This window comes from Dipodomys spectabilis, unplaced genomic scaffold (genome assembly GCF_019054845.1).
Source record: "Dipodomys spectabilis isolate Male_0828 unplaced genomic scaffold, ASM1905484v1 ptg000178l, whole genome shotgun sequence".
NCBI classification, from domain to species: domain Eukaryota; kingdom Metazoa; phylum Chordata; class Mammalia; order Rodentia; family Heteromyidae; genus Dipodomys; species Dipodomys spectabilis.
The window spans coordinates 7,056,924-7,069,801 of NW_024870855.1; the positions used below are offsets into that span (position 1 = coordinate 7,056,924).

Sequence of the window (12,878 nt, forward strand, 5' to 3'; positions counted from 1 at the left end):
GGTTCCCCTACCCTCCCACTCACCTTCAGGAGGAAAGTAAATACCAACAAATATTTATTGAACTGGACATGACTATGGAGCCATTGTCTCTGCATCTATGAAATGATGACACAGTTAAAATGCATGCACACTTTTGTTTTCAGTCACAGTGGTGCCTGGCAGAGAATCCTTAATGCCTACCCTTCCCAAGCCCACTGGGCTGACATACATCTGTCAGAACTGGCAGCTGTTTTCCTGAGGATTTGCTCTGACTACTGGGCAACTCTTCTCTGAATAGACATACAGTACTGAGGACTCACATCCTCCCCATAGTAGCTCTGGACCAACAAGTGAGAGCAGTTGATGGGTACATGCCCAGCTCCTGCAGCCCTCATTTAGACGATCCACAGGGTGTTAGATTTGCTTTATAACCCTGAGTCCCTGAGTGGGACTGAGTCCCAGCTGCGCACAGTGGCTAACTTACTGGATAATGAAGGCTGCATCTCTTCCCTTCCCAGCCTCACTCCTCTCTTCACCTGACGTTTCCTAATTCACTCCATATTAAACGACTTGGAGTCAAATCTTCTCTCAGAGTTTCCAAAAGGATTTAGAACTAAAACAAGCACCCATATGTCAAAATTTATAACTCAACAATTTCTCTATTCCAGTGCCATCCAACAGAAATGTAATACAAATAATATACATAATTTAAAATGTTCTAGGGGCTGTGTTGAGAAAGGTGCAGAGAAACAGGCAAAAATGTTAATAATGTAATTTATTCCACCTATATTATTTTTAAAGTATCCATTTAAGTACTTGTACAAAGGAGTTGGCATTCACCAACACAGTTTTGAGCACAATCTTTTCTGATGGATGCCACCCCATTAATTTTTTGAATCATTTTAGCATGCTTAAGTGTAAAGTTTACTGAAGTCTTTTTGAACTACTTTCCCAAATCTCTTCTGCCAAATGCACTAATATGATAGGCACACTTACACTCTGGCCCCTTCTGCACTGGTGAATGGTGCACCTGGAGCACATGGCTGCTGAACTGAACAGAGGCCATCAGTGTAGTGCTGGTGTTCTTTGTGTATCAAAATTACAAATGTAGCCAGGTCCAGGTGGCACATGTCTATAATCCTAGTGTTCTCAGGAGCCTGAGATGTGAAGATCACAGTTTGAAAGCAGCACAGGTAGGAAAGTCTTTTTTTGGGGGGGAGGGGGGGTCCAGTCGTGGGCCCTGAACTCTGGGCCTGGGCGTTATCCCTCAGCTCTTCGGCTCAAGGCTAACGCTCTACCACTTGAGCCACAGTGCCACTTCTGGCTTTTTTCTTATGTGGTACTGAGGAATCGAACCCAGGGCCTCATTCATGCAAGGCAAGTGCTCTACCACTGAGCCACCTTCCCAGCCCAAAGGTAGGAAAGTCTTGAGACTCTTATCTCTAATGACCCAAAAGTCAGAAATGGAGCTGTGGCTCAGGTGGTAGAATGCTAGCAATGAGCAAAAAAGCAGCTCAGAGACAGCACTCATGCCCTGAGCTTAAGCCCTAAGACAAGCATTAAAAAAAAATCACAAACGTGGCAGCTTCTGAATAGATAGAAGGCAGTTTGGTGAATCGTATTTCCTACTTTAAGCAGAATCGTATCTGCTTTCTTTTCCTTTTAGATGAATAAAAACTATAAATATCTCGACTGATGGGCATTATTGTCTTGCTGTATTCTGTGTCCATGTATTTATGTTCTTTGAAGAATGAGCTTCTGGCAGCAAGAGCATTGGGTGTTATTGCTTGTTCTTGTTTGCATGCAGCAGGATGTAGATCAGATATTTAGCATCTCTGTGCTTGTGTGTCTTTCAGGCAGAGGGCACCAGGCTCCAGCGAGAACTCAGAGGATACTTAGCAGCAATCAAAGGTAATGTGGATGAGCTGTTTACTGCATGTTACTGAGCACAAGTTGTTCTTGGAACTTGCTAAGAGACAAGATTGAGTGCTAATTACAAAGCCATTTGGCTTCCTGGTGAGTAGGGTCCTTGAACACAGGTGTTTCATTCCACCCACTTCCAAATACCCATTGAAATGATAATCAGAATATACAAAGACAAATATATATCTGCCCTTCTGCTGGGAGCTAAGAATAAATGCCACCCACATGCCTGAGATTTCTAGGAAGACTTGCTGGATAGAGTGAGCTTGGGATTTGTTTAAGCAAAGCTATAGCTTGCTTGTATTCTGAGAGTGGGCTGGTCCCAAGAGGAGAACTCAAAAACTCACTTCGTAGGCCCTCTGGTTGGAAGGGGCAAGGGATAGGCACTGTATAGGCACTGTACTTAGGGCCTTGGCTGGCCTCAAACTGTGATCCTCACATTCATAGCCTCCTAGGGAGTTAGGATTACAGACGTTAGTTACTGGCACTTAATACAGCTGCCATCCTTTTAAACAGCTACCTGATGCTAGATACTAGCAATAAATTCAATATCCTCTTAATGGTTTATTGCTGCTCCTGGCTACTGCTATAATATATTTAAGCTGAGGCTGTTTTGAACTAAAACACGTACTCTCAGGCTATGAAAGCAAAGATTATCTGTGTTGCCAACCTTGCCAGCCCTGCAACCCATGCTCCGGGATGGAAAGGAGCCCATAAAGTTAGCTCCAAATGGAAATAGACTCTGGGTTCTATTAATGCGAAAAATGTTGAACAGAGGGAAGAGGTTGCATCCAACAGAAAGACATAACTTTCCATAATGCTGGGCAGTTGCTTTGCTGCTTGTAAATTGTTAATCTTCTAAGAAAAGTGGCTCATGCCTGTAATCCTAGCTACTCAGGTGGCTGAGATTTGAGGATTGTGGTTTAAGCAAGCCAGGGCAGGAGATGGTTATCTCCAATTTACCATCAAAAAGCTGGAAGAAGAGCTGTGACCCAAGTGGTTGAGTGGCAGCCTTGAGCAAAGAAGCTCAGGGACAGTGTCCAGGCCATGATTTGAAGTCCTAAGACCAGCACAAAAAAGAGAGAGAAAAATATTTGGTTTTGGATGTTATCCAATACCAGAGGTAACATTTAGCATGCCCTCTACTCTAATGTTGCCATGTTCCTTTGAAGTGGACTTAGATTTGTCCTTTAAATTTCTTTCTTTTTCTCTATTACATTTTATCAGCGTAAAGTCCTATTTTAGTCTGTTTTGTGCTGCTGGACAATGTATAAAGAAGAGAAATTTATTTGGCTCATGGTTGTAGAGGCTGAAAAGTTCCAAGATCCAGAGATCACATCAGGGTGATCTTGACATGATGGAGATTATCATGTGGGCAAGAGAGAAGGAGAGAGGACCACACTCATTGTTGCCAGGGACCTGACCTTACAATGATGAAGCCTTCCTGGGACAGTAGCATTCATTCATTCATTCATGAGGATAGAGTCCTCACAATTCATCCATGAGGGCAGTCTTCGTGATTTAGTCTTCTCTGAATGGTCTCACCTCTCTACTCAGCTGTGTCAGGGTTTAGGATGTGACCTTTTGGAGATATATTGAAACCATAGTAACTAAATTGTTGCCCCCCCTTGGGTCTTTATGCCTCTTGGGAACAATATTCACTGGCTCAATCTTTGTGGCCATCAAAGTGTTTTCTTTGGATAAATGTCGTGGAAACAATCTGTGTGTGCAAATGGCTTTTTGCCCATCATTCTTATCCTCACAGGGATGAGCAGCTATTTTGGGCTATTAATGTATGTATTTACTGCTGCAGCATTATTCTCTTAGTATGGAGTGAATAAAATCTTACATAATTTTATTTTAAGATTATGTCCTGTTTTTATTTTTGTAAAAACAAGGTCATTTTTCTACTTTCTCTTATAAGACATTGTGTATCATTTCGTCTGACTCTGGCAAAGATTTTATTATCATCTCAGGGCCCTTTGACATCTGAATTATAGGAGGAAATTTAGCTTTGGCATGAATTTGAGGGGTACATTTCTTGGTCCAGAGTTGCTTGTTTCTCTCCGATCAGTGGTCACCCTGACATGGAGACAGTCTTCTTACTCACTTTGATGCTGGCTGCTGGGAGTCAGGAGCAGGGTTTTGCATCCATTTTGGCTGTCTCTATTCCTGTAGGATTGTTTCATCAGAGTCTCCAGAGACTTGAGTCATCACTGTTTTCCTTCCTTGACTTTGCCTGAATAGACAAGACTTATCAGCCATTGTCTAGAGCATCCTTCTTCACAGTCATGATGTGCACTTTGTGGAGAGAAGGTTATGCACTTCCACACATCATTCAAACTTCTAGGATGCAAGGATCCAGTATATGCATAGTTATCAGGGGCAATGAAGGGGGATTTTCTCTTTCTACAGAGTGAAAACATACAATAAAATACCAACTCATCCACTGATCTCTTTACACTCTCTAGTACTCCTTTTTTTTTTTAAATCATTTCAGGCATGTTTTAATGTGATCATTATTGAACCCAGAATCAATCTAGCCAGAAACTATACACTTGAGTTTCCTGTTTGGAAGTTGCTTCTGCCTTTGGTTCACTGGGGTTGTCCGTCTCTTCTCTCCCTTTGTTCAGTGTCTTTGTGTACTCCCTCCTGACAGAGGCCAAGACACCTGTTTGTCTAGGTTCTACCTTCCATGTGTAGGTGAAGAGTCTGATGCCACAGGGGGACGAATGTAGTCCCCAGCCAGTTCTCAGCCTGTCTCCATGGAAACTCACACTTATTCTTTTACCCCCATGGAAAAGGCTTGATGATTCTTTTCTTTTCTGAGATAATAAATGAATATTGATTTGTTGGAGAATAAGCATTTGTTGTAATTTCAAGCACAAATTTAATAAATAACATTTCTGTACAATTAATGAGCATATACAACAGAAATTTTGAATAATGTTATAGTAGATGCAAGAAAAAAATCATTCACAGTCCCAACATCTGGATGAAATTATCAAAATCTGGTTGTATCTCTCTCCTTTAAATTTCTTATAAGACAAATTAACCTATATCGATTATATGATGATACATATTTTACTTTTTACTTTTTTATTGTTCTTGTTTATTTATTTATTTTGTCGGTCATGGGGCTTGAACTCTGGGCCTGAGTGCTGTCCTTCAGCTCTTCAGCTCAAGGCTAGCACTCTACCACTTGAGCTACAGCACCATTTCCGGTTTTCTGGTGGTTTATTGTAGATAAGAGTTTAGGTAGCTCAGTGGTAGAGCACTTGCCTTGCATGCCTGAGGCCCTGGGTTCGATTCCTCAGCACCACATAAGAAAAAAAAGCTGGAAGTGGCACTGTGGCTCAAGTGGTAGAGCGCTAGCCTTGAGCTGAAGAGCTGAGGGACAGCGCCCAGGCCCAGAGTTTGGGCCCCACGACTGGACCCCCCCCCCAAAAAAAAAAAAGAGTTTCACAGACTTTCTTGCTCGGGCTGGCTTTGAATCTCGATCCTCAGATCTCAGCCTCCTACGTACCTAGGATTACAGGCATGAGCCACTGGCGTCTGGCTATTTTTTTATTTTTTTGGTTGGTCATGGGGCTTGAACCCTGGGCCTAGGTGCTGTCCCTCAGCTCTTCAGCTCAAGGCTAGTGCTCTACCACTTGAGCCACTGAGCCACTTCCCATGATGATAGTTTTAATTGCCACATTGCACTCAGAAACTTTATTTCTCTGCTATTATTAATAACTACATCTATATAACATATCAGGTGTATTTTTGATGAAAATGTAGACCCATAGGCTTATGAACCCTAAGCTTTCTGAAAGTTTGTATTTATAACTGTATAGATGGTTGTTACAAATGTTGGAAAAATGCAGCCTTTTTGCTTCTCTGTTCTTTCATTTTTTAATATTTTAGACCACTTTTCAAGCATTTCTTTACTCTTTCAAACCACTTAACCATCTTTAGCTGTTATATCTTAAAATTCTATTTTGTTTTTATCTGTTTCTAAAAGTGCTTTGTTTAAAAGTAAAGCATTTGCATTAAGTTATTTCAGATTAATTCTTATTTTTAGAGCTCTGAAATGAACAGACTCTTCTTAGTGTTCTAGACATTCAAGACTTCGTGATGTTTTGTGAGTGATATAGCACAGATAACACAACTCTTTATTATTGGTGTTCTTTTCAAAATAAGAATGTGTTCATTTTTCCCAAGACCCAGTGTGTTCTATCTCCCTGTAAAGAGTAGAAGATGTTAAGTGTGATAGTTCTCAGGGACCCTCAAGGAAAATCATGGCTGTAGATCAAAGTGGCAGTTGTGCCTGTACAACTTTTTCCTTCAGTATCTAACAGGACCTCGAGATTTTTCACTCAGCAAAGCAGGGGAAGAAGAGACTCTTCGCTTATTTCCTTCCTTACAGGAGTTGTTTTTCTCCAATACCAGGCATGCAAGAGGCCTCCATGAAACTCACCGAGTCTCTGCATGAGGTGTATGAGCCTGATTGGTATGGTCGGGAAGACGTGAAGATGGTTGGAGAGGTAAGAGCTGTGTGGCTGTGCACAGGAGGCCTGGAGGTAGCTTCCAGGAGGCCTTACCAAGCCGGGCCTGTTCAGCCTATCCCCTGTACCTCCCCTGCACACTTTAGAGCCTTCATGGTGAGGGGCGATCATGTACCCAGAAGATAACATGTAATTTTGGATCATTCCAAACTCATAGCAAGAGATGAAAGGGATTATAAAATCTTTAGGTAGAAGGTTGTGTCCTAATGATTATTTTTCTTCAAAATAACAATAGTGTTCTTTTTCTTGCTATATACCATTTCTAAGAGAACTAGATAATAGGGTGATTTCCTGTAGTAACATCCTCCCTTTGCTCCATTTCCACTTTAACCACTTATTCCTGAATATAGGGACAGGAAGCCTGAACAACATCTATTCTACAGTGACCCTGGCTTGTTCATCACCAATCTGTAGAACTTGAGGACACATACAAAGTCAGCCTGCTCCCAGGAATTGAGCTTGAGAAGAGCTTTGGCCCTAGACATATTGAACTAGTGTGGGTCCTTGTGGCATGGAGGAAGTAGACAAATGGACGAGGGTTGCTGCTTCCTGGAAGCAGAGTGGATCAGGGAGGAAGTGTAGCTCTGGGTAACCTTGGGTTAGTTCTTTAATTTCCTTGGGCCCTCAGTGTCCTCATATACAAAATGAAAATAATCATTGGACCTGCTAATAACACAGTTGAAGTGATTCCATGAGAGCTCTGACAAGCGGATATTGGTCTTTAGAATTTCATTAGGACTGAGATAATACTTAGGAGGAGAGCTATTGGCTTTGTTATATATTCGCTGAACTTTGAAGATGTGGAGTTCACAAAACTTTTTTCACACATGATTTTCTAATGAAATGATTACATAATTTTTTCTTCATGTGTTTTTTTTTCTGAATGTAAAGACACTTTTGACAATGAAGTGCTAAAAATGCCTTGTGACTAAGTTTTTGACTAATGGTGTATTACTAAACATTAATCATGAAGGTAGACTTTTTAAGGGAATAGTTGAAACTTGTATGAACGCTGTTAGACACAGACTCACTACTTTCTCAACCTGGCAAGTACTCTGACACTGTGGATTCTTCCAAGTTCATGGCTGCTTTCCCATTTTGATCCCTGTGGTTGACAAATGTTTTGATACTCTCAGTTGCAGATGCAAATATGCTGGCGAAGGGACTCCTGAGTTCCTGGTCAGAATGTCTGTTCACAGAGGACTTAAGGAAAGAAGGATTGAAGCCAGGGCCTTACACATAGTAGGCAAGCACTCATACTCCTTAAGATATTTCTCTGTATAAAACTCTTACCCTAACATCTAGTATTATTTTTGAAGTGTGAAAAGGAATAAAAAAACATTAAACAGGTTTTTTTTTTAGAAAGAGAAAATTTGTCTCTCACATAGTAGAATTTGGGGATCAGGTCCACGTCTGGCATGGTAGACTCAAAAACATGTCAGTGCTCCATCTTTCCCGTCTTTAGCCAGCCTCATGCAGATACAAGAGGACTCTTGGGGAACTGGCCATTAGCTCTTACTTTCATACTTCAATCAACGGGAAGAATGAAGTCTGGAAGACAAAGGCCCTCCTTCCTCTTTGAGATGTTTACAGAAATATAGTTGCAAAGGAAGCTAGGAAATAGAAACATTATCCTGGCAACCACATGGTCCTGTTAAAATTAGATGTTCAATTGCTAAGGGCACAAGAGCGTAAATTGGTAAGTAAGCAGCAGATTGACTCTGTGAGAAGACCCAAATACAGTTGTCATAGCAATGTGGGAATGACATTCCTGAGGACCTACTATGTGCCTGGGATTTTTGTGAAGTGCTTTTTCCTTATTCATTTAGCTAGGGGACTTGAAATCCAGGAAGGTTCAGTGTCCAGATGTCACTCAGCTGGAATCTGAATCCTAATGTTTAGCTAAGTATAATAGACAGTATAGTATATCTGTCTAGTATAATAGACAGATGTAGGCTTGGAGTGTAAAGAGATGGACCTGGATGGAAAGCTAGGTCTCGTCTTTATCCTACCACATGACCTTGGCCAATATGACCTGGACCTTACGTGACATTCACAGATTTCAATGTTCTCTTCTGTATATACTGGAAGTTTTTCCTCATAAATGTTGTGAGAATTAAATGGTCCTATAGAGTGTTAAACCTAATAATTGACATAGTGATCATAAAAATAACCTAGTAACTAACACTCACTGTGGGTTTACTTCATAAATGTTAAGTCTCTTCCAACTATGAGTTTCCTGTTCACTGTGTAACTGCTTCTGCTGTCGTTTTTTTGGTTTGCTTTTTGTTTTTGCTGGTCCTGGGGCTTGAACTCAGGATCTGGGCACTGTCCCTGAGATTTTTTTTTTTTTGGCTCAAGGCTAGCACTCTACAACTTCAGCCACAGCTTCACTTCTGGTCTTTTGGTGGTTAATTGGAGATGAGAGTCTCACAGACTTTCCTGCCAGGTTGGCTTCAAACCATAATCCTCAGATCTCAGCCTCCTGAATAGGTAAAATTACAGAAGTAAGCCATCAGTGCCTAAATAAGAGATGGGTTGGGAGGGATGGGGGAGAGCAGTGAAAGAGATGACATTGATCAAGATGCACTGTATTCATTAACTGCCTTGTTGAATAGCAACTCCTTTGTACAACTACTTAATGATATTAAAAATATTTAAAAGTTTCTTTTTGTGCTGTACTAGGGCTTGAACTCAGGCCTTCACATTCTCACTCAGCTTTTTTGGTTCATAGCTGATGTTCTACAACTTGAGCCAGACCTCTAGTACAGCATTTTTAACTTCTTAATTGAAGATGGAGTCTCTTGGACTTTTTCCGTAGGCTAGCTTGAAATCACTATTCTCAGATTTTAGCCTCTTGAGTAGCTAATGAGTTGATTTCTGATGTCCAGAATTGCTCAGGTAAGCTGGCTGTCCCTGGACTTCTTCTGTGTTTTAGCTCCCAAGTCCATGTATAGGTAATTGGAGACCTTTGAAGCTTACATTAATTAATAAATTAGAGCCAGAAATACATTTTTTAAGTGAGCTTCTTTGCCTAATCAAAAAAAATGTGATAATATTGTCCTTATTTTTAAATTAAGGATACTTAAGCCATCCATATTCATTTTGGCTTCTACTATCTGGAAAATATTACTTATCTGCCTTTATAATTTGAGATGGTTTAGAAGCTTAGTGAGCTGTGTCCAATTAAAATAATGTGATGCCTATCGATTTCTCTCTTTTCTTTTAGAAATGTGACGTTCTGTGGGAAGACTTCCATCAAAAGCTAGTGGATGGATCCTTGCTGACTCTGGACACCTACCTGGGCCAGTTTCCTGACATAAAGGTAATTTTATCCTGCATGCATAAAGGGAGGAATTGAATGGTCTCAGGTAGTTAAGAGAAGGGGAATTAAACATCCTCAAACAGACATCAAAGCCATGCAGTAACTTTTCCTTTATTTGAACATAGGACTTTTGTTCTATGCCTATCACTTTTGACATAAAAGCCAGTTACACATTGTCCCTTTTGGTGAACTGCTTCATCTTTCATTTCTTGCCAGAAGCCTTTTAGAAGCCTGAAATACAAAAAATCATAAATTCAGAAGCACCAACAAATTTCAGTCTTTCATATTAAATTTTTATCATAAAGCATTGGATAAGGAATTTCCATAAGAATAAATCATCATGGAAATAAGGAAGGAAGAAACTTCATTATGGAAACAATCTGACTTCCTTTCTATTTATTTCTCAATATGTGGGTGATAATGCACGTACATATTTTCCCTCTCCTTCAAAATCTCAGGTTCAGATTGAAGTATTAAGGTATAAGCATTCCAAATGCATTTGCATCCAGACCTGGAAACACCTTTTCTAAAGATAAATGTATCTTATTTGACACTCAGATTCGCTGCCAGGGTTGATATGCCGAGACAGGACTGATTGCAGATAGGAGATTGACACTGGGGGCAAAGATGGCCTTCAAGCCACCATTTGCATTGTATCCATCAACTGGGCAGCGTTACACAGCTGTCCCACTTGTTTTCCCTGCTTTAAAGTATGATTCCTGGTAAGGTAGTCACATTAATTCTCTCTGGCTGGGCAAGGAGCCCCTGACCCAACATCATTGGGTATCTGCAGTGAGCATCTCATTTTGTGTCTTCTGACATGCAATCCAGCTTTTAACTGGCCTTCTGTGTCATGCTAATCAAACCCCAGGAGACTGTACCATTGCACACTAGCTTTGGCTCTGAGACACAGGAATGCGTTTTCATTAAACCAGCCCTTATCATGGTTCTAGTTTCCTTGCCCACATAAAATAGGCTTTAGTGTAGTTGGTGCATGTACAGAGTGTTTGAAGGTACCAAGGGTCCTGGGCAGGACCCTTCATGGTCCAGTCTAGATGTATTATTCTTGTTGGAAAAATGCAGTAGGGAGTAGATCTGTATGTACATTCACAAAACACTCATCTCTGTCTCCACAAACTGGCTCGGTAGAGCAGCTCCTTACCTGTGAGACCAGTCAGATATTTTTGGAGACTTCTCAACTCTGTGTTAATCTAGCCAAACCTCTGTGTTTTTAGCAGTCTCCACGTAGGTAGAGAATGCTGGGCCTGCAAGAGATAAGCAAGACTTAGCCAGTACTGCATGCCGTGCCCCTAAAAGTTGGAACATTGCATACTTGTTCAATTTCCCCTAGGATAAGCTGAAATCTGGGCTTTGGAAACTTCATGTGCATTGATTTTAGGAAAAGAGCTATGATGACTAGTTTGTGGTAAATCAAACTATCATCTTAGTCCCTATTGGCCACCGGGGTTGTTAGAGTATGCTGGTTATATTATGTAAGTGCTTAAAAGTATGTTAGTGTTCCAAGACTAACACAGAAACCTCTGGAAAAGATGTTTGCTGGACAGGTATGGTGCCTCAGGTACACTCTGGGAGTTAGGTTTGTTTTCCATTCCTGCAGGGCTGAAACAGGGGAAGGAACTGTTGCATGTGGTTGTATGATGGATGGCACCATTCCAAACACAGCTCTGCCTTGCCCTTGCCCTTGGACGTTAGTGAGTTGGTATATACCTCAAGGAAAAGGAAGCCAGGGTTTCCTGTTGCTCCACGTTCAGATATCACCTCTATTTCATGGCATTGTCATCTTTATAAAAACCAACAAAATAAATCAGAAGAGGGCAAGGAAAATGATACTTCCTACCTAAAAATTCAAGGAAGCCTGCAATTATTTGTATGCTGTATATCCATACTATGACTTGACTAGGCAAAGGAAGACTGATTCTCTGGAGAAATAGAAATTTGCAGGGTTGTTGAGTTGAGGAATGAAGACAAAATCATCAACAAAATGTGAGAATCTCAGCTGATCTAGTACTTGAATATATTCTCCAGAGAGTAAAGGTTTTTCAGAAGACAAGCACATACAGTAACCTGTGGTGAGATACAGAGAGACTAAAGCAAAATCATGATGTATTATTATTATTTGCTAGACTCTGCTGTTTCAGAAAGACAGGGAATTCAACTAGCTCAACTCAACTCAGCTTTAATTTAAGAAGTACTTTCCTTGGGATCCATGGTCAAGTTCACATGCAGAGACAGTGCTCCATTTACAGAACATGAAGTGATTTGGAAGTGTTGGGAGCTAGGTCTTTGGCTAGGTGCTCTGAAGATAAACACATGTCAAGGTTTTATGTGTATCTGTCTGTTTTGCTCTTTCTGAGTCTCCTTCTGTCTCTTTTTCCTAAGCCATATTCAGAAAATTGGAGAATGCACAGACTGTCAAGCAATATAGAGAATTGGGTAACCCTGGAACATGACACATATGGAGGGAAGAGCATTAATAACTTGGAAAAGAGACATTTTCTCTTGAATATTTTTAAAGATTTTTGTTGGGTGACAATGGGTTTAAATTATTCTCTGTGTCTTTTCTCAGTGTAGGGAATTGAGAAGGAGTTCCTAAAGTGAAGGCTAAGCAATTACATAATAGGATTATTGATAGAAAGGAAAATTATGATGAAAAATACCGAGTAGAGAATTTTGAAAGCAAGGAGCAGAATTAACTTCCTTGACTCCCACTAAAACTCCACAGGCCATGTACAGGCTCATTTCCAAATATTTACTGCAGCACACCAGTGAGAGGTAAGAAGTACCATTCACAAGGTGATGGTGTTTGGCTTTTCCTGCTGTGTTGGCAGGGCATCCTGTGTTATGGTTTCCATTCTTCAGCGTTCACATGTGAATTCAATGCCATAAAAAGAGCCTGCTTGTCACTGACTCCAGCAGACTCACGGCTGTGAGCAGTTATGGAAGGGTGCAGTTTAGATTCTAACTCGGCAGGCATGTAGTGGCCACGGTGTGCCAACAGGATTATTATTTTCTTTTTAAAAGGGTAAAAACAGCTTCTGAGCTGCAGAAATTCAGTGCACAGTGGAAGGTTTTAATTAAAC

The 12,878-nt window shown here is 40.7% G+C and overlaps 1 protein-coding gene across 1 annotated transcript in view; it reads left to right on the forward strand.

Moving 5' to 3' along the window:
• The window catches only part of Amph (amphiphysin), a 136,420-nt gene that overhangs the window by 59,665 nt on the left and 63,877 nt on the right, over nt 1-12,878 (forward strand). The window contains exons 3-5 of the mRNA XM_042695084.1: nt 1,836-1,890; nt 6,337-6,431; nt 9,682-9,777. Of these exons, the coding sequence (XP_042551018.1) occupies nt 1,836-1,890; nt 6,337-6,431; nt 9,682-9,777 (246 nt within the window). The remainder of the gene's footprint in view (nt 1-1,835; nt 1,891-6,336; nt 6,432-9,681; nt 9,778-12,878) is intronic.